General features: G+C 38.3%; 3 protein-coding genes across 4 annotated transcripts in view; all 3 read left to right on the top strand.

Annotated features, from left to right (window-relative positions):
• Positions 1 to 1131: 1131 nt before the first annotated feature.
• Positions 1132 to 13531, top strand: cyp27b1 (cytochrome P450, family 27, subfamily B, polypeptide 1). 2 transcript variants are annotated; one of them, XM_077574182.1, is made up of 10 exons: positions 1132 to 1618; positions 4256 to 4291; positions 4349 to 4446; positions 5527 to 5717; positions 7306 to 7506; positions 9002 to 9162; positions 10336 to 10502; positions 10577 to 10658; positions 10740 to 10937; positions 12228 to 13531. In XM_077574182.1, exons 1-10 carry the CDS (start codon positions 1400 to 1402, stop codon positions 12339 to 12341), a joined length of 1467 nt encoding a protein of 488 aa, XP_077430308.1. In that variant the 5' UTR covers positions 1132 to 1399; the 3' UTR covers positions 12342 to 13531. The 2 variants fall into 2 exon arrangements, with proteins under 2 accessions (XP_077430308.1, XP_077430307.1); XM_077574181.1 differs by having other exon boundaries at positions 1134 to 1618; positions 4256 to 4446.
• A 591-nt stretch (positions 13532 to 14122) lies between these two features.
• mcrs1 (microspherule protein 1) lies at positions 14123 to 19453 on the top strand. Its single transcript, XM_077574282.1, has 14 exons — positions 14123 to 14350; positions 14967 to 15115; positions 15253 to 15391; positions 15484 to 15648; positions 15868 to 15977; positions 16073 to 16181; positions 16275 to 16413; positions 17136 to 17211; positions 17657 to 17685; positions 17763 to 17855; positions 18607 to 18689; positions 18772 to 18859; positions 18934 to 19061; positions 19192 to 19453. The coding sequence occupies exons 2-14, from the start codon at positions 14967 to 14969 to the stop codon at positions 19276 to 19278; spliced, it is 1395 nt and encodes a 464-aa protein (XP_077430408.1). The 5' UTR covers positions 14123 to 14350; the 3' UTR covers positions 19279 to 19453.
• Positions 19454 to 20532: 1079 nt separating this feature from the next.
• The window catches only part of suox (sulfite oxidase), a 7402-nt gene continuing 6097 nt past the window's right edge, over positions 20533 to 21837 (top strand). Inside the window, exon 1 of the mRNA XM_077574025.1 lies at positions 20533 to 20699. The gene's annotated coding sequence lies outside the window, so the exon portion shown is untranslated. The remainder of the gene's footprint in view (positions 20700 to 21837) is intronic.

Below are 21837 nucleotides of genomic sequence, written 5' to 3' on the forward strand. Positions count from 1 at the left end.
AATTAGGGGCATCTGGCGATCATTTTTTTTTAATTGTAATTAATCACATGACTTCACTAGTTAAATCAAGATTAATCATTAATTTTATATCTGTTCTAAATGTACAATTGATTTTTTTCCCTAGGTTTTTATATTCTTGTTAACAAAAGTGGGGGAAAAATGTGAAACTAATAGAAATAGTTCAAATGAATTCTTGACTTCTATAGCCGTCAATGGCAGTGAATGAGTCACCTTAAACATTTCTTGACAATAATATGTTATATGTGACCTCACCAGTTTAAACATGACATTGTGATTAATATTACATTTGTGGAATATGAGTTATGCAGCAAAATCCAACCATTTTTATCCATCTCAGGAGGCGGCCATTTTGCCACTTACTGTCAACTGAAGATGACATCACAGTTGCTCAGGCAACGACCAATCACAGCTCACCTGTTTTCTGAAGCTGAGCTGCGATTGGTTGTTACCTGAGACATGAGCAACTATGATGTCATTTTCAATCGACAAAAAGTGGCAAAATGGCCGCCTTTTGATACTCGTAAAAATGGGTGAATTTTGCTGCTTAACTCATATTTAGTGATGGACAAATGAAGCTTCATGAAGAGCTTGTGATATTTTTTGTAACCCCTCTAGATGGCACTTGGTTTAAAAACAAAGTAGAAATGTAATCAATTTTCATTACACTGGCTTTTATATTTAAACCAAGAGCACAATCTAGAGGAGTAAAAAACATATATATCGCAAGTGCTTCATGAAGCTTCATTTTCTCATCACTGCTCATATTTCACTAATGCAATATTAACCAAAATAAAGTATTTAGACGTGTGGGGCTGCATAGAACATATTATTGTCCCCAAAAATTTGTACCTTTCCCAGCATCAAAAGAGATGTTGCCAATGTGCAAAAGTGTCCAAAAAAAAAAATACAGTGCCAGCATCCCAATGATGTAGCCCTTCTTTCCCCTGTTAACATTCGCCTAGAATGGCCCCAAACTCACAAATGCATGATAACTAAATGTGTCAGCCTGCGGGTCTGTGGGGGGAGCAAAGTGCTAGAGATAAGCCAGTGTCTCTCGCACCCTCTCTCTCTCACTTTCTCTCCCCGCTCACACACACATTCCCAAGCAAGTCATGTATTATTTATCCTGGAGCTCCACGTGTGCAGCCTCTCGGGGCTGGTCCTTGTTCGACCCTGTGATTGGACACACCTCCAAGCTCCATCGTCTCATCCCGGCGGGGGCGGGACCTGGACCGCGCACACACCCACGATTGGCCCCGAATCAGAAAATGTACAGCTTTATCTCCGCAGGTTCGAGGAGCAAGTCGCCGGGGTTATAAATAGAGCCTCCAACCCGGCGGGGGAGAGAAAATGAGCATCGGCATCCGGCGAGCGCTCCATGAGCTCTTTCAGAAGGATGCTGCAGCAAGCTCTCCGGGTTTCCGGCCTGAGCGGCTTCCCCCTCCTCAGGTGGGTCGGAAGGTGGGCTGAGGGCACAGTGGTCGCTCCCGACGGGACCACGGTGAGGAGCATGGACGACATGCCCGGCACGTCCATGCCCGGCTTCGCTTGGGACTTATTGGTCCGCCGGGCACTGTCCAAGCTGCACCAGTTACAGGTAGGTTTGTTTGTTTGTTCAAAAATAGGTTCACGTTTGGCGTGACTGCAACCAAAGAGATCATTAGCAGGACATTTGAATGCATTTATGGAAATTGACTACATTATTTGGGAAGTTTTTGGGTTATTTATTGTAAATTTGTGGTTACAGACGAAGAATGAAATGCAAATGCACTTTCTGGTTGTTTCAAGAATTTAATCCAGGGGTGCTCAAGTTCGGTCCTTGAGAGCCCCTACCCAGCCTGTTTTCCATGTTTCTCTCCACTAACACACCTGATTCATGATGAGGATCGTTATCGGGCTTCTGCAAAGCTTGCTGATTAGCTGATCATTCGATTCAGCTGTGCTGCAGGAGGGAAACATGGAAAACAGGTTGGATAGGGGCTCTCGAGGACCAGACTTGAGCACCCCTGATTTAATCCATTTAAAGTAGTCGTTTATGTAATTTGCCGATTTTTGGAGCTGCATCCCATCAAATTTGAACTAATACCCTAAAACTCAACCAAAATATCAGCTCATGCAGTTTAACAACCCACTCATTGCCAAATTATCACTTATTTATTATTATCACAATTATCACTGGCAGTAAGACAAAAAAAAAAAAAAACATTTTCTTGTATCTTGCATTTCACTGTGCAGGTGTGCCTATTGCTATTGCCAAAAAGGGTCCATACACGTTTTGATCACTGGATAAGCGGTCTCCCTCCTTAATGATGTGCCCAAAAACTTTGCTTTTCCAATTAATACAGAGGAACCTTCGAGGTGAAACGCATGAATTCCATTTTACATTGTGCGAACAGAAACATAACTTTAAAAGGTGTTTGTTTGAAGTATTTAGGGCAGGGGTGTCAAACTCATTTTCAATTTAGGGGTCACTTTAACCCAAATTTGGTCCGTCCGTGGCTTAATAAGCTCGAAGTAACAACAGGTAAAAAAAAAAATCCAGTTTTTATTGGTGCAAATAATTACACGTGCATTCTGAAAATCCCATTCATTATTATCTTGTCGCAGAGTAATCTGAAATTTCGGAGCAAAAAATGAGTGCTAAACTTTTGCATCAGATCCTGAGCAGTGGTGTAGTCCAGGGTATACACTTCTTTTTTTAGTGGGTATGGAGTATACCCACTTCTAAATCCCCCCTTGATGCACACCGTTCAGCCACGGCCTACCCTCCTCTGCCTCTAATTGGCCGGTACCTCCTGCCTACACTAATTAGATTGGCTAACTTTTGGCATGAGGACTGATGAGCCAATCGGAGGCAGAGTAGGGCGGGCCATGTGGAGGAAAACAATCCTTCAAATGCTCCCCCGAGCCCCAATGGTGACCAAGAAGTTTAGCTCAGGCGAAACTGTTTGCCCTCGTACATGGGATACTTAATCGCAACGTGGGTTCGATTCCCTGGATGGATGCTGCCAGTTAAATTTTCATCGGCTGGTACTTGATTTTTAAGTACCGGTAAATTAAATCACAAAAATGGGGACAAATAGTTTAAGATTCAGCACAAAACAATTTCAATTTCACTATTTTTGTTCATTGTTCCTTCATATTTTAATTTGTATTATAACATATACTCTATTTTTGCCTCATGATAAATACATTTTACATTATTTCAGGCTGCTTGTGTTATCAAACTGTTGTCAGTAAGGTGGGGCTTTAGGACCCAGATGCGGGAAGGCAGAGCAAGGAGGCAGAGGTGCAGTCCAAAAGAGGTTTTAATATCAAATCAAAAAAAGGCTAACTTCAAAGTACAAAACAAATGGAACTAACAAAACCTGAAGCAAAACATGAAAAAACAACTAAGGCGAGACTAACAACATGACATGGATCCGGATAAGGCAAAGAGGTCAGCGTGACGTGGCAAAAGACTTACGAGCGTGGCAACAGCAACAATGAACCGACACAGACAGGGGGGAGACAACCGACTAAATACACCAACACTAATGACATGACAAGACACACCTGGCTGAGGGCACTGATTGGATGACACATGAGGGTAATGGGGAAAGGTGGACACAATCAGGGTTGACACAGACACCACACGAGGAAGGGCAAGTGACCAGAAACGAGAGGAGTAGACTTTTCACAATAAAACAGGAAATGACAAGACAAGGGGAACACACAAGGAAAACATGACAGGGAGTAAACAAAACTGAAACTAAACATGACAACTGTTCTTAACAAGACATGATAAATGCATTATTGTGAGCAAGTGCAAATAACAGATTTTTAATTCTTACAGTTCACCGTTTCTAAAAGAGGGCGTTTTTCTGGACTATACTTAAAAAAATTTTTTTTGAAATTTGAGAGTATACCCACTTCTCTAGTGACCACTGCACCATCTGATCCTGAGTAACAGACAAATTTCAGAACGTTAGCAACATTTTAGTGAAAAACTGCAATTTGGATTGCGTCCTCACGGGCCAGATCGGATCCCCTCACAGTCCGTTTCTGGCCCGCGGGCCATATGTTTGACACCACTGGTTTATGGTAATTCTAAAAACATCACCTTGCAGGGAAATGACAGCGTCAGTCAGTCGCCATACTAAGGTCCGAGAAGTCATCTTCAGTCAAAACAATCAACCTTAGATGCACCCAAGTTTGCTGGTTTCATGAGCTCAAACCCATGTTTCACGTGCAGCTGGAAGGAGTGCAGCGCTACGGTCCCATGTGGAAGGTGAGCTTCGGCCCCATCAAGACGGTCCATGTAGCTCATCCGGCGCTCGTTGAGCAGGTGCTGAGGCAAGAGGGCCAGCGCCCCATGCGCTCGGAACTGTCATCCTGGAAGGACTACAGGAAGCTCCGAGGTCAGCACTACGGACTGTTGACATCGTAAGTTTTAATGTCGATCTAAGACGAATGACGTCATTGACGTGACGTACAGCAGGCTACAGACCATGCTAGCGTTTTACCTTAATTTCCCAGCCTTGTTTTATAAATAGATGATAGTCAAGTAGCAACATTATAACCAACATCAGGTCCAAAAATACATATTTAAAAACAAACTGATTGAATTTAGAAGTTACTATGGCAGCGATTCTCGTACCATCCCACACTTTGATACAAAAGATACCTGAACTCCGTGACATCATAGCAGCATGTAACGCAAAATATAAAGCACGTAACTCGCCAATGAATTCAGAAGAAAATGAGAAACGCAATCTGTTTGCAAAAAAACATATTGATAAAAAATTAACTGCAATTTTGTCAGACGTGCATCTATCTTATGTGACAATGCGGAAATTTAAGGCAACAATTAGTTCCGCCTCAAAACGCCACTGAATTATTGGTAGGAACCAAAAATAAAACGTCATGCAAATACTGCTAATGTGAGCGAGTTACGCATTCCGTTCCAATTGTAAAATGAAAGTAACCATTTTCTTGTACGCATTAAGGCAATGCTTCTCTTGTACTTTTTTCTAATGCCCCCCCCCCCCTCAGAAAGAAGATGCCCCCCCACCTAAACTCTCCAACATGGCTATAAATACATAAAATAAGAGTATCTATAAAATTGTTGTAAATACATGTCTGCAGAGGAGCTAATAGCCATTGCAGACTCTCTGACAATGAGAGCGCCACTGCCACCTACTGTAATGGATGTGGCATGACTTCAGGAAACACAAACTACTCACATGCAAAACAAGTTACAAACGTTCAGCGCGAGATCAAATTGAGTGAGCTATGAAAACTGTACATTGAAACCTTTTTTGTGTGTCTTCTGTACAAACTCTCTTGGTCATCAAGTCCTAAAAGCCAACTTATTAGGGACTGAGCCACTGCAGTCCCAACATGGTAAAAATGAGATTGCGCTTTAATTGTTTACTCCAAAATGCTTGGTGTCACATTCCTCATTAACTCCCAAAACAAGCCCATACATATTGACGATGATGTTGATTTTTGTATTGTGCTCAGTGAAGGCGAGGAGTGGCAGGAGGTGCGAAGCCTCCTTGCCAAGCACATGCTGCGGCCCAAGGCGGTCGAAGCTTACGACCAAACCCTGAACGGCGTGGTCAGCGACCTCATCGCCAAACTGCGCCTGTGCAGACAACCCGAAGGCCTCGTGACCGACATCGCCAGGGAGTTCTATTACTTCGGCCTTGAGGGTGAGGTTCAAATGGAGCTCGGACGACTGTTTCGTGATGAAGCAGATAGTTTGAACATGTTGTTCCACTGATGTAGCATCATGCTATGGTTAGCTTAAGTATGGTACAATAAAAGGCCCTGCCATTGCGGGTTATATTTTGATTTGATGTTAAATGCTAATGGGTTGAATTTAAAAGTTACTTTGACAGCGATTCTCGTACCATCCCACACTTTGAGAATCATTGATACAGAAGATACCTGAACTCCATAACATCATAGCAGCATATATTGTAATGTAAATTTAAAAAAAAAAAAAAAAAACACACACAACTCTGCAATGAATTCAGAAGAAAAATGATGAACACAATCGGTTTGCAACAAAACTTTATTGATAAAACATAAAATAAACATAAATGTCTTACAGCAAGTACATGACTAGACGTAATTTTTTTGCAGTTTGTAAAAACCGGGTGTAATTCCTCTTTCGACCACTGGAGTACGCACTTATTTAGTTTGAAACTGTGCATTTGAAAAAAAGAAGAATGAAACAGGAAATACAGTTGGCTACTGTATCCCAGCCACTAGTGTATATACAGTATAAATTCTTCAGCTGTTCTACCGATTAAAGGCTAAAAGCCCAAAAATGTATACTTAAAAAAATGATTAAGGAAATAAAAAGTGACTGGCGGCCATCTTACGTTCACCGGCCAACTAGAATACATTGATTTCTCAGCGGCGTTTTCATGTTATTTTGGATGCTACTTAAAGATTCATCAGACCCATCAACAATCAAAGTAAAATCAATCACCGTGAAAGGTAAAGCTAACCTCTGTGAGCCACAAATCATGATTTTGAGATAATATACTCTGATTGGTCAATTCAAACACTTACGTTTGCTCTTTGCGAGGCTCTCATGACTCCATAAAGGGATCCTAGCATAAAACACCCACTGCTAAGTGGTAAAGTTGTCAGGAAAAGTGGCAACGTAAGATGGCTGCCCTCTGGCTTCAGCCGCGAGGCTCCTGTTGACAGTCCAGTCATACATAAGTCCGTGATTCCAGCACAGCCTCATTTTTGTGGAAAATTATTGAATTTTGTCCACTGTTATCTATCTGGGCTAAAGAAAGGGACATCTGTAGGTTCGCTTTATATTGTACATCATTTAGCATGATTATTAAATAAATACAATAGTGAGATGGTAAGTTTGTTAGTTTGGAAGAAACAGGATTTGTTCCCTCCAAACCCAGAAACATCTCTTGCTATCTGTCAATATCTTAGATGTGTTTAAATGTCTTCGTATGATTATAAAAGGGCATTTAAATACCTTCAAAATTAAGTGCCATAAATGTGAAAAAAATATAGTGGATGGGGGTATACTATATATCTTGTCACATCAGCTCTGATAAATCCTAAAGCTTACAAGTACAGTAAATCTGTCAGTGAATACATTTGGACCAAGCGATGATTAATGACAAGCGTTTCATCACATTTGAGTGGCCATCAAACTATTCATCAACTGCTGTCTGTTCTCTGCCAATTTAGTTTGCATCAGTGACATGTCTTGACTCATTTAAAAAAAAAAAAAAAATTATTTCTTTTTTTTTACAGGAATCTCTTCCGTGCTGTTTGAGTCCAGAATCGGCTGTCTGGAGCCGGTGGTTCCTAAAAAAACGGAGCACTTCATCGAGTCCATCAATACCATGTTTGTCCAGACGCTTCTTACCATGGCCATCCCAAGATGGATACATTCGCTATTCCCCAAAAATTGGAACGCCTTCTGTCAGAGCTGGGACAGCATGTTTGAATTTGGTAGGTTCTTTTGGGTCTTTGGGTCTGAGCTTATGTAATTGCAGTGCTATGAAATGTGCCTAAATAATCAAATCATGTCCTCAAAAAGGGTGAATCAAGATTGATGTTAGTGTCGCGTGAAGCTCCAGATGAAGTTGCTCAAACCAAACTCAACATCTACACTTCCTGTAATTATTTTTCTGGCCTTCTCAACTCCTATTGGCTAGTGCTGGTTTCCACTACTTGCTTTATGGAGGACCAAAAATGCCCAAATAAATAAATAAATGCACGTGAAAATAAAACTGTAAAAATATATATTTAAAAAAAGTAGTTAGCTTTATTTATTATAAATGTTTTAAGGTTCTAAAACCCCTCACCGCACAATTCCTACACTTTTCTCATCGAGGCATTAACATTTTGTCACATTTACTCTTTAGTTTAAACATTCTTAATTTTCAAACGTTCATAAATTTTATGAAATAGGTACATTACTGTAAAAAAAAAAAATCCATGCAAAATTGCACTAAAAAAAATCCACGAAACAGCAAGACCGCAAAAAGTGAGCTGCGTTATTGCGAGGGAACACTGTATACATAAATAAATAACTAAATAAATAAATAACGAGATTACAAAAAAAAAGTACAGTGTTCCCTCGCTATAGCGCGGTTCACTTTTCACGGTCTCACTGTATCGCGGATTTTTGTGTGTGCAATTTTGCATGTAATTTTTTTTTTACAGTGTTTTGCATATTTTTATAAACTTCATGAAGGTTTGAACAATGAGAATGTTTAAACGAGAGAAATGTGAGAAAAATGAAATGCCTTGATGAGAAAAGTGTATGGTGAGTTTTTTTTAGAAACATTAAAACATTGATAATAACTGTAAAACATAAAGCTGGCTACTTTACGGATTTCATTTATTGCGGGTATTTTTTGGAACCTAACCCCAGCGGAAAACGAGGGAACACTGTTTAGAAATAGAATTCAATGTCAATCAATAAATAAAAAATGCTCTGCGCTCATATTTATTGACGTTGTCAGCATGAAATATGTCATGTAATGTTATTCAAATGAGGGGGCAGTCTTGTTTTTTAATTATTTTATTTATTTATTTATGTGTATCTATATATTTTTTGTGTTGTTTTTATTCCCATTTATATTTATTTTCAGTATTTACTTTTTGTAACCTATTTTTAATATCCGTTTTCATTTTCACATTTATTTATTTATTTTTTAAATTGGGCATTTTTGGTCCTCCATACTTGCTTCGATGCATGTCCGCCCGTTTTAGGAGTCCAAACATGAAAATCGAACATGTTTGAAATAATGATGCTCATCCAAAGTTACATCAGCAAACCAGAGATTATAGTCCTTAAACTGCACGCACTACAAGATATGGGAATGTAAAGGCTGGATTATGTGGAAATGTTTCTGTTGTATAGAATCATAATCTTTCTCATAATCTTCTTCCTTCTTCCTCCGTGTTAACATGCTGTGACTTTGTGCTGCTTTTCCAGCTAAAAGCCACATTGACCAGCACCTGAAAGAAGCCGAGAGAAAAAGCAAATGCCAAGAAGTGAAAGGCCACTACCTTGCCTACTTCCTGTCCCAAACAGATTTGCCCATGAAGACTATTTACAGCAATATCACTGAGCTGCTGCTTGCAGGCGTCGACACCGTAAGACCAAACATCCACTTTGTCTTTGTTGCTGTCACACTTTACCTACATGCATTTATTGCATTGGTGGGCCGTGCAGGTGGTACTTGATGAAAATTGTTCAATAAAATAATTAATTCAAGATTTCAATCATCGCTAATACTGTCCGACACTGCCAATGAGCTCTTCCTTTCTTTTTTGAGGGGACTTCTAAGCAGGGCTTTCAGAGCTGAGTACACGAGCCGCCTCTTTGAAGTTAATTGGAGGCTAGTCACTTTTTTTTCCCCACCCTCTTGGTGAGCAGAGACCGAGCGGGGAGGGGTGAGCAACTATGCGCGGAAGAGAAGGAGGGATGACGGAGGGAGATTTGATGAAAGATACAGTTAGAGTTACTCACTCGGGGGAATTTTGATTAATGTGTGAGGTGCATGTTTGTACTAGTTAGCCCCAAGAACAACATGAGTAGCACATGGGTCTGTTTAAAAAAATAAAAAAACTCACCTTTGAAGGGACACTGTGGCTTAACTAAGAAGAATTTAAGCAGAAGACAGTTAACATTTATTTATTTATTTATTTATTTATTCTAGTTGAACACTTCTTAATGTAAAAAATCTAATCTAATTTAATCTAATCTAATATAATATGATATATATGTATAATATTATATAATTTCATATAATATAAAATAATATAATATAATATAATATAATATATATGTATAATATAATATAACATAATCTAATTTAATCTAATATAATATAATATGATATATATATGTATAATATAATATAATTTCATATAATATAAAATAATATAATATAAAATAATATAATATAATATATATGTATAATATAATATAATATAACATAATATAATATAATATGATATATATGTATAATATAATATAATATGATATATATAATATAATATAATATAATATGATATATATGTACTGTATAATCTAATCTAATATAACATAATATAATATAATATAGTATAATATTCTGTGATATTTTTGCTCACCGTTAACATACCGTCAGAATCTATTATTGGCCCATGTCTATTGACACCACATATAGGCTAAAATCAAACAAATATTATAATTTATACTATAAATGTAGGTCATTTATTCTGATAGTGTTTAGCTCAACACTAAGTTCATTGTAATTATAATGATGTTTATGTTATTTCTAGATATCCTGCACGATGTCCTGGTCGCTGTACGAGCTGTCACGTCATCCTGAGGTGCAGGCCTCACTACGCGATGAAGTTTTGAGCGTAATGGAAGGCAGGAAGGTGCCCCAGGCGGCAGATGTAGCACGCATGCGTCTTCTGAAGGCCGTAGTCAAAGAAGTGCTCAGGTAAGATTCCTCCAAAAGAAGCCATGTTGAAATGCGCAAGTTTGTTCACGCTCACGGCTGGTGACCTTTTCCAGGTTGTATCCGGTCATCCCTGCGAATGCTCGAGTCATCACTGAGAGAGACATCCAGGTTGGAGGCTACCTCATTCCCAAAAATGTGAGTCTTGAAAGGAGTCTGGTACACTTCAGACGAATCATCAGCACTGGGAAAGTGTAACACTAAAATCGCTCCTTCCAGACTCTGATTACGCTGTGCCACTTTGCAACGTCACGCGATCCGGCCGTGTTTCCCAATCCAAATGACTTCCTGCCGCACAGATGGTTGACAAAGGACCAGACCCATCACCCGTACGCCTCGGTGCCTTTCGGGGTGGGAAAACGCAGCTGCATCGGCCGACGTATTGCTGAGCTGGAGCTCTACCTTGCTCTCGCCAGGGTAAGAACACCATTTTATAAACAATTCATCTGGATTGATGACTTTAAACTATTCAGTATTGTCCCTCTCAAAAAACGGAATAACATTTGACCAAATTTTTTTCCTTTTACATAGATAACAATCCTCTGATTTGACTGATAGTGTCAAAGAGATGATCATTTAATTAAATTCTGTGCATAACACTAAAATGTGTTGCCCCCAAAAAATCACAAAAAAAGAGGGTGAACATTTTTCACATTGTTGACGTTTTAATTAAAGGTACCCTAGGAAGTACCTAGGGGTTGTAAATTTTTTTATAAAAAAATAGAATCACTGAATTATAACGCATTTCAACCACAACCTTACTCAATATTCTTCACATACTATAAAAGTAAAACATTTAAAAGTAGTTACAAACAGATTTATAGGCAAAGTAAAGATTTTTTTTGTTAAAGCTTATTAAAATGAGTGTATAGACAAGATTTTAAAATACAGGATTTTAAAAACACTTTGAAAGACCTTCATTATAAGTTTGGGAAAAGAGCATAGTTTTTAACCTGGATTTAAAAGTGTTTACACTTTACAGTATTGGTATGTTTTGAATCTGTATTATTCATATTATTCACTCTGATAATAAAATATACCAGCAAATCAGGGGGGACCATATTATACACAAGTGCAGAGAAAAGAACTGTTATTCATGGGATTTCACGGTATGTCTTTTATACTCTAATACAGTGGACCCCGGAACTAAGCTCTCAAAAAAAAAATCTTTCAAAATATGTGGATAAATCTCAAATCAGCGTTTGAATTAATCTGATCTACTTTTTTTCTTTAAACTACAAATAATCTATCTTTATTCATCTATCAGACAAAACTATCAAATGTGCTACTACTAGATGGCATAAAATGCATAAATTACCTATTGCCATTCATACAGAGCAGCAGTTTCTGGTATGTGAAATATATGCAGATGCGCAGGCTGGTGTCAAGAAATGCTCCGTGACATCATTGTTTAAATGGGGAAATTGCACCCCCTGGTGGAATCACCCTTTATAGAATATTGAGAAGGAATGTTGGGAGCGCGCAGCCTTTTATCCCACAAAACATGCACACACTGAGCAAGTGAATTCTCACTTCATTGAGATGAGATCGCCCCGACAGTGTCAGTCAAAACTGTATCGATTATTATAGTCAAATCCGTTTTTATTTTTGGCTCAAAGACACATTACAAGTGTGTGACTAACCAAAAAGCGTTTTTCATGTGCTGACCACGTCTCAGTCTCTGCCCTGTGTTTGTGCTCTCCGTAGATCCTGATAGAGTTCGATGTGCGGCCGGACCCAGAAGGTGTTTCTGTGAAGCCCATGACACGGACACTGCTCGTTCCGGAAAATGTCATCAACCTGCAGTTTGTTGAACGATGACCCACTCTTCACTGAGTGACGTGAAAGTGGCCACGGCCTTCAAGAGCACAAAGCACACGGCCAGGCGGCGACCTGTTCGCAATCATTTCAAAAAGTACAGCGGCCCAGGCGCTCCATGGGAGCCTTTTGGTTATGATAACGCATATTTGCACAAATCAGTCAGAGAACTGCCATGAATGTCGTTTAGCAGACGCTCCTCAAACTATCATTTAGAATTCAACATTTAAGAAGCCATTGAAGCGGATTTTTTTTATATTAGATCAAATGACGCAGCTGTGATTAAAAATTGTGTTCATTCACAACCTCCCACATCTTTATCATAAGCAAGCTCATGGTCCAAGTGTGTGGTGCATTCAGGACAGGGCGTCACAGTGGAAATGCCAAATTAAATGTGTACCATGAAGATGGTTTACTTTCAAATTCTAATCTGTAAAACAGTTTATGATAGGCTCATCATGTCACCATAATGAAAGCTTTATCAGCTGTGCAGTCAGTGTTTTAAAGTAACATTTTCTCATTTCTAACTGACAAATGTAAATAAATAAAATACAAATAAGTTGACTTATGTAAAATTCAAAGCAAAAAGACCTTGTGAAAAAAATTGTAGGCGCACAAGTTGTTTGCGGTACAATACTGTCACCTAGTGGTGTTTTATTGTATTGTTTGATTTAGTGGCAAGCCATTGTAGTATTTATATTAGCATCTGCTTAGTCAAATTAATTTGTGTAGGTAATTGTTTGTATTGTTCGGGTGAGCAGCCAGGTGATTTTCAATTTTATAGTAAGTTTCATTTCGAGTTTTATGGTTACACCTTTTCCTCTTCACCATCACTGTTCAGCTGTGGTGACGTCGCAATAATAATAATAATAATAATAATAAAATGATACGTGGGTGTCTTGTTCAATGTCGCGTGTGAAGATTGAAATCCAGGTTGTGTTTGAGAGATAGGGTTCTTTTTAAAATTCTGCACCCATGGCAACTGTTAGAAACATTTCTTTTCATAAACAATCAGGTGCAAATATTTTGAATTCACTTTGTAAATCTGTCTGTATAGCGACTGTCCTCACATTTTTTTTTCCTTTCTCTTTGTACACTTTGGAAAACGTAGCAACATTAGTGTCTGAATTCTGTATTTATTGTAATTTATCATGGAACTTTGAAATTACATGACAATAAAATCCCAGCAAGCATTGTTTTTGTGTGTATGTGTGTGGGCGCGTGTGTGTGTGCAAGGTCGAATCTAAAAAAGATTTTTAGCACTGCCAAGCCACTAGCTAAACTTTTGGCACGTAGCGTAGGCATACATTTCTCAGAAATGTGGTACTGGATGTCAACGTTCTTGTGTCTGTACTGCACTCATTATGTTTGCTTTTGCAACAGACAATGCGTCAAAATGAAAACGATCAATAATACTGTACTGTCTCGACTCGATAGAAAAAAATTACAGCATCCAGTATTTGGGCCATTTCACCGAATCGGTGCAATTTGCTTGCTGTAACTCATTCAGAATTCCTGTATTTTTTTTCCAACTCTAAATCTAAAAAAAATACACATGGAATTGTATATTGGTCCATTTCAGACAACTTCATATTTATGTCATTGTTTTTATTATAACTGATTGTGTAACAGGACTGAGCTTTTAGCTAATAATTAGCAAATAACTTAATTAAAATCAAGACACATTTATCGCAGGCGTCGGGCAATAGAATATAAACATACATCATTGCATATATTCGAATAAACTTTTTTTTTTTCGCGCTGACTCTCCAGTCCACATGGTGTCGCAATTGCGCCGCGAACATGTTTACTGACCTCGTCGCTTCCTCACAAGAAGAGGAAAACATGACTACAACTACAACCAGCTCTATGCTAACCGTATGTTGTCGCGATCTTGCGATGTAGTACAAAGACACACCTGTTTACACGGTTTTGATTAAGTATACATCGATATACAGTACACACGCAGCCAAATACTGGATCTAATACCGCAATAAAACAACGAAGGAACGGTGAGTCACTAGAACTTGCACCTCGCTAGTATTAGCTTGCTAATCAACAGCGGCTAACGTTAGCTCACATTGGAATGTTGGTCAGTAAATACCGAATAAGTTTAAAGATAACATGTTTCTATCAAATTAAACAAGTATGATTCACATTATTGTTGTTTTACATCGACCATCGAGCAGACGTTACGGAGTGGGGCGTGTTTGTGTTAGTATCTTCGGCCCTGTGGCTAAAGCTAACATGTAAACAATACTAGCTGTAAAGGAAGTAGCATCGCTTGCATTACATTGCCTAAAAGGGCCAGTTTATTAGGTCGTGTGATGTTCTGAAGTGCTGTGATGTGTTCGTTTAACAAAGTACGGTTGAGATCGTTATACATTCTTGATAAATGCGAGGTTTTTGAAAAAGTGTGGCCGTTTACATAGGTTTAAAATTTTAAATATCATTACCAGTTTGCACTCTCGCGTTCAGGAAACATCACAGTTATTGTCATTTTTTAAATGCAAAGTTTCAAACGACAATCTACAGAACCAATACAAAACCTAACGGTGAACAACAGTCTTCATATTACTACTTTCTCTCTATATGTGAAATTTCTTCTTTGACCTTTGCTCTTACCAGATGCAAGCGGTTGAGCCTGGTGTGCCAATGGCAGTTGCAGGTTCACACAGCCGCTCAGAAGATGAAGAGTCGCTTGTTATAAAAGATGTGAAAAGGACAACGACGCAAGCGTTTGGCAGTGGAGTTCCCAAACGCAGAAGTTCTTCCAGGTTCCATTAAATCTATTGTCTATTTCTAGCTTGGTCTTCATATTCTGTTGAGGATAAATAAAGATGTAGATGTGTTACTTCTTGTGTCTTGACGATAGTCTTGTGTAATTGTTAATGTGGTCAAACAACATCCATAGATCGATAAAGAGAAAGAAGTTTGACGATGAGCTGGTGGAAAGCAGCCTTGTAAAATCATCAAGCCGCGTTAAAGGGCCTCCTCTCATGGAGCCTTTACGCTGCTCAGGTAGCGAGCCTTCTTCCAGTGAGAAAAAGAAGGTAAAGAATTCATATGAGTGAAAAAACAAATTTCGTTTTAATTATGATTTTTTTTTTTTTTTTTTTTTTCATCCTTCGTGCTATCTTGGCAGATGGCGAAATCAGGACCTGCTTTGACGCCGCCTCTCACGATGCTGATGCATCCTACGCCAATAACCAAAAGAATGAAGAAAAGTAAACAGCCGCTACACATGACGAAAGATTTAGGTCGCTGGAAGCCTACAGATGACCTGCTGCTTATTAATGCAGTATTGCAGGTGAGTTTGAAACGTTCATGTAGGCACAATTTTTTTTATTCAACGCTTAAGTACTAAACATTTTCATTGAATCATTATTTAGATGCTTTTCAAGCACAGTCTTAATATTGAACAATCAGGATTATTCTGTTTTCCACGCAAGAAAATGTTATTAGATTGTGCAGATGTGATGTTAATAGCCCATATGTGACCATAAACATTTGTGTTTATATTCTGCAGACAACAGACCTCACATCTGTCCATTTAGGGGTCAAGTTCAGCTGTCGTTTCACATTGCGGGAAATTAAAGAGCGGTGGTACGCGCTTCTCTACGATCCAGTCATCTCAAAGTAAGACACCGACCGGGCAGGCAAGCCGCATGTTTCCTTCCGCTGCGTTGACATTTTGACTTTTCACTTTCCTCCCTGCTGTTGTGGCTCGTCAGACTTGCGTGGCAGGCCATGCGGCAGCTCCATCCGGAAGCCGTAGCTGCGATACAAAGCAAAGCTCTCTTCAATCAGGCCGAGGAAGTACTGCTGGCCAAGATTGGCTCGGTGAGTACGCACACATTGATTTTTTTTGGGTGATTATCTCCCTGCTGTAACATTGCAACGGAATCAGATGCATGTTACTTTGTTTGTCATCAGACAAGTCAGCCGAAATTAGACGTATTCCAGGATCTCCTGAGTAAACACTCAAGTGTTTTTCACCAATCCCGAACTCCCAAAAGTCTACTGGTCCACTGGCAGCTTCTCAAGCAATACTACCTACTGGATGACCAGAGTGGTGAGTCAGCTCACGCTCGGCATGGCAAACATATAGACTTAACTCATTCACTGCCATTGACGGTTATAAACGTCAACAATTCATTTGAACTATTTCTATTAGTTTAACATTTTTTTTTCACTTTTGTTGACAAGAGTATGAAAACCTAGATTTTTTTATTGTACATTTAGAACAGATATAAAATTTGTGATTAATCGTGAGTTAACTTGTGAAGTCATGCGATTAATTACAATTACAAAATGTAATTGCCTGTTGCCCCAAATTTTTAATAATCCTTTCTTTTCTTTTTTTTAATTCATTTACTGCCATTGACGGCTAAAAATGTCAACAATTCATTTGAACTATTTCTAATTGTGAGTTAACTAGTGAAGTCATGCGATTAATTACAATAAAAAAAATTAATTGCCCTAATTTTTAGTAATTGTTTTCTTTTATGAATTTATGGCAGTGAAAGAGTTCAACTTTACGTAACAGATTTGACTATATTAGACTTATGATACTGTTATGTTAGTTACAAATGTATACAATTGCCAAGATCGATTGATAGTGGACATTATCCATTCATTTCAATTCACTGCATTTATCAGCATTTGAAATGATGAAACCCTGTCAGTGTCAAAGGATTTGACATTATAGTAATTGTTTGTGATGCAAACGTGTAGTAGTTTAATTACAAAAACAAATTTATTGTAGTGTGTGTTAATGATTGTGTTGTGTTGCAGTCCAGCCGCTCCCAAAGGGGGATCAAGTGCTGAACTTCTCTGATGCGGAGCAGATTGTTGATGATGTCAAGTTAAAGTAAGGCATGCTTTGATTTGGATATGTGTGTATGTTTTGTACATCTGCTGCAAAATTGGGGCCAAATTATGACATTTTTTATTTATTAGGACCTAAGCAAGCCTCTTTGAGTTTCTTCTTAGAATTATTTTTGCACCTTTTGGGGGGCCTCAAAATGCCTAAAAATCTCCAATTATTGCAAGGACGTATCCTGCTGATAATGCATTTGAAATAAAACCCATCAAAATTCACTCAGTAGCGCCCCCTGGAATATTTGCGGGGGGTCACATGACACCGGTTACATCAAATTCACCAAAACTGAAAGTTGTCCTTTTTGGTTTGCTTCTTTATTTTTTTTTGCCTATGTCATGTAATGTGGACAAGGCATGGTGTCATTTTAGTGCATTTTTTAAGAATCCAACAAATTCCACCTCTGATCCATTTGTCATCTTGTCTTCACATGCAGAGAAAGTAGAGATGAAGTATTGGAACACGGTAAGAAGGGTGAACGTTTCATTTGCATTATTAATTGTCCAAAGTGAAAATATTAAAAATCTGCTTTTCCATTCCAGAACTGATGATATCTGATCGTCACCAAAAAAAGGAGATCAGGCAGTTGGAGCAAGAGTTGCCCCGCTGGCAGGTCCTTGTGGACAGTATCACAGGTAGAAATGATTAAAACTCATTCACTGCCATTGACGCCTATAAACGTCCAAAATTCATTTGAACTATTTCTATTAGTTTAACATTTTTTTCCACTCTTGTTAACAAGAGTATGAAAACCTAGACATTTTTTTTAATAATCTTTTTTTTTTTTACTCCAAAAGATTATAAAAAAAATAGGGGCGTCAGGTGATTAATTTTTTTAATTGTAATTAATCGCATGACTTCAATAATTAACTCACGGTTAATCACAAATCTTAAATCTGTTCTAAATGTGCAATATTTTTTTCTAGGTTTTCATACTCTTGTTAACAAAAGTGGGGAAAAAATGTTTAACTAATATCAATAGTTCAAATGAATTTTTGACGTCTATAGCCGTCAATGGCAGTGAATGAGTTAACCAGTTGTCTTAAACGGGCCTGTAGTGGAAATAGCAATGAGCAATAAATCCATTTATGGATTAACTCGAGTTTAAATTGAGTTTTTCAAGATGACTTTCATATTTCAGAAGCACGTGTCCACTGACAGACATGCACTGTTTACATTAATAACATGGCTGTGAAGAGGAGCTAGTTTACAAAGCACAGTCTATTCTGCTAAATTCTAACCGCACTAGAAACCTTTTATTTTCCATAAAAAATATGCTGTGGAAAAGCAAATTGAAAAAAACAAAAAAAATCTACTCAGAAGGAGAAAATAAGTAGAAATCTGTTTAGTTTTTTACCTGTACTAACCTGTGACTGCGCGCGACAGGGATGAGCATGCCTGACTTTGACAACCAGACGTTGGCCGCTCTGAGAGGACGAATGGTACGCTACCTCATGAGATCGCGAGAGGTACGTCAAACACAGGTGGTGTACTCTCACGATCAGATCCAGTTGCAATTTTCTAACTTTCTTTCCATTCATCCTCGCCCAGATTACACTGGGCCGCGCGACCAAAGATAAACAGATAGATGTGGATCTGTCACTAGAGGGGCCCGCCTGGAAAATATCACGAAAACAAGGTGAATTAACATGATGAGGAAGTGCGAAACAAAAAAAAATTGTGTGAGGTTAAAATGACATTTGATGTTCGCAGGAATTATTAAACTGAAGAATAATGGGGACTTCTTCATCGCCAACGAGGGCAGACGACCCATCTACATCGATGGCAGACCGGTCCTGTCGGGCAACAAGTGGAAACTAAACAACAACTCAGTGGTGGAGGTGCGTGTCGAGTTTATCAGCAAGTTAACACCCCTGTACTATATAGCAATATATGTCAATATTGACAAAAAATGTGGTCATTTACGTCAATATACAGAGTGTAACATAATGGTGGCATCTATTTCTATAGATCGCAGGACTTCGCTTCGTGTTTCTAATAAACCTGGAACTCATCTCCCTCATCAAAGCCGAAGCAGCCAAGATGACACAACAGTGAACGTTCAACTACGTGCTTATGAAAGTACTTCTGACAAGCCGGTCAATGGACGTTTTCCGTGATGTGCTGTAGACTCTCTTGGTGGAGCCCGTTTTCCAGTTTCCAGATTATTTTATTTAAATTGTGTAGGGAATCTTTTCCACAATAATAAACCGGTGTGAAGACACATTTTTAATTCTCTGTACTGTCTTTGCCACACGAGTTGACATGCGCTTCTCTTGACACTAATAAGGGCTACGAAACCAAAACATAAACACTATAGTTGTCTTATTTCTGTGTCATATTAAATGAAGAACCAAATAAGGTATCGTGGAATTAAAACCGCAAGAATTGCAGAATTTAAGGAGAAGTGTACAACCTAAGAATAACATTATGAATGCACAATCTAAACTGGAAGAGGAACCAAAGGTAGTATGTAAGAAGAAAAGGTGCATGTGCAGCTCAGTTGAAATTAAATAAGGGAAATAAATACATCATTATAAAATCTAAAAATGAAAAGAGGAATTGAAAACATTATGTCATGTTAATACAAACACTGAGTCTAAAAAAATAAATAAACACCAACTGGATGTTCATTTCTAATTCAAATTTGTTTGTCTGTTTGAGAAGTTTTTGGAGGAGACAGTCCAGTGTAGCCATTATAACTTACAGTTAAAAAAAACAACCTTATTTTAATGACTACAACACTGCCATTACTTAACAGTGTTCATTTTTGTGGCGGTAGTTTGAGACAGTGTAGGAGTGTACATATATTAAGATGTGTTACCAATAGTTTTGTTATTTAAACACTTGCATGCACCACTGCAAAGTGCAACTATAAACAACTTTTTACTATTAGATAAGGCTCTTGTAAAGGAGATTCCTAATGTTAATGTTGTGCTGAGTGATATTTTCCAAAATCAAAATGTTCTATTTAACTTGTAAGTTCAGTAAATTTGCATCTGAGAACTGTTTGTCAAAAATAATTTTAGGAACATTTTTTTTTTTTACTTTAATGTGGAATGCATTTTAAATTAATCATGATTCAAGTCCACATTTTTGTAAAGCATGACAGAGACTTAGGAACTGCTCATTAAAATAATTTAGCCTACCAAAGATTTGTTTGTTTGTTTGTTTGTTTGATTTCCTCCATTTTCCTACGTGGGCCCACGTCGCTAGATCATGACGCAGAATATTCTGGATACACATGATAAAATCATGTACTGTACACGAGGGCAAAACATTTATTTTTGCATCATTTCGATATGAATGTTGTGCTGCGTTTTACAACACTACGCGACATTTGTTATCTTGAACGCCTCTTGCACGGCTGCTTGCCAATTCTATCTGCTGCTGCTGCCGTTGCAGGGTTTACATCACATGTGTGTTGAGTATTTGGCGTGGCAGCAGCAACACTCAAGCGGGCGTCTGACAGCGCATTCGTGAGTTTTTTTTTTAAATGTTATTTTTATTTACCCCTGAGACACGCTTAAACATTATATCGGGGCCTCTTCGTGGACCAATATTCAATGGTGGTTGCTTTCATGCGCCCTGGCCATCAGTGACAACACTTGCTAACTGTTAGCAAAGTTAGCCGTGAGGATGACGTGTAAATGTTGAACAACCAGTATAGGCATGGGAACTCAATGTGCTTACAAACTCCAGAACGCTAAACGCAGTCTGTCATAGTATCAGCATTTGTAGTTATGAGTACTGTACATATGTAACGTTCAAGTTACAAAAAAAAAAACATATGAACGTTTAGCTACTCCCTAAAGTGTTAATAAATTATACGACCATGAATACATTTGAGTCATATTTACTGGTGGCCGTCGTTGCACTTAATTGCCACACAACTGTCAGTTTATTGCCTCAATCGCGTTTAATTGCCCGTTCAAGTTTTTAGATGCCCGTGTGTCACTTCCTCGACAGGTCTTACCAGAAATATTCATATTAAATAGTATCAAGCTCTTGGCAACAACAGACGAGTCAGGTTACAAAACCGTGCACGATAAAACTGACTCGTTTTAGTAGAAAAAGCAGAAGTACTGATTCAGCTTTTACTTTCCCTGATCATTAACTCTTATCCCTTAACCTAAAAAAGCACAGACTCTGAAATGTCAAAACTAAAAATTAAGTTTTAATGTCATTTAACTAGAGTGCTAATTTTGATAATTGATAACTTGGCTCAACAATTTCCCTCATATTAACCTTCGCACTCGCACTGATATACACATTTAGCTAGCCGTTGTTCGACATTTATCATCGCTTTGCTAACGTTGTTGAATGACTTACGGGGGGGGGGGACCACCCCACCCCTGCAAAATTTGTCAATTATAACTGAAGAAATACACGTTAAAACATGTGTCCAAACTGCGGCCTGGAAACCATTTGTGGCACATCCTTCCCTTTTTTTTCTCCTTTAAAAAAAAAAAGCTCCCAACATTTACTCAAAATAACATTTGTCACGGCCGACATTACTATTTTAGTTTATTTTTTAAAAGGAGGCATGAAAAGTGTGTGTCAAAAGTTGGTAATGATCTGCAAAGACAAAGAGAAAGTGACAACTAATGACTTAAA

The sequence above is a fragment of the Vanacampus margaritifer genome, chromosome 8, assembly GCF_051991255.1.
Source record: "Vanacampus margaritifer isolate UIUO_Vmar chromosome 8, RoL_Vmar_1.0, whole genome shotgun sequence".
NCBI classification, from domain to species: Eukaryota; Metazoa; Chordata; class Actinopteri; order Syngnathiformes; family Syngnathidae; genus Vanacampus; species Vanacampus margaritifer.

Bases quoted from the DNA above. Each gene is read 5' to 3' on its own strand.
- cyp27b1 (XM_077574181.1), top strand. From the start codon at position 1,400: ATGAGCTCTTTCAGAAGGATGCTGCAGCAAGCTCTCCGGGTTTCCGGC. The intron at 10,503-10,576 runs GTAAGATTCCTC...GACCTTTTCCAG, and splicing joins GTAGTCAAAGAAGTGCTCAG to GTTGTATCCGGTCATCCCTG. The intron at 10,659-10,739 runs GTGAGTCTTGAA...CGCTCCTTCCAG, and splicing joins GCTACCTCATTCCCAAAAAT to ACTCTGATTACGCTGTGCCA.
- mcrs1 (XM_077574282.1), top strand. From the start codon at position 14,967: ATGCAAGCGGTTGAGCCTGGTGTGCCAATGGCAGTTGCAGGTTCACAC. The intron at 15,978-16,072 runs GTAAGACACCGA...GTGGCTCGTCAG, and splicing joins TACGATCCAGTCATCTCAAA to ACTTGCGTGGCAGGCCATGC. The intron at 16,414-17,135 runs GTGAGTCAGCTC...GTTGTGTTGCAG, and splicing joins CCTACTGGATGACCAGAGTG to TCCAGCCGCTCCCAAAGGGG.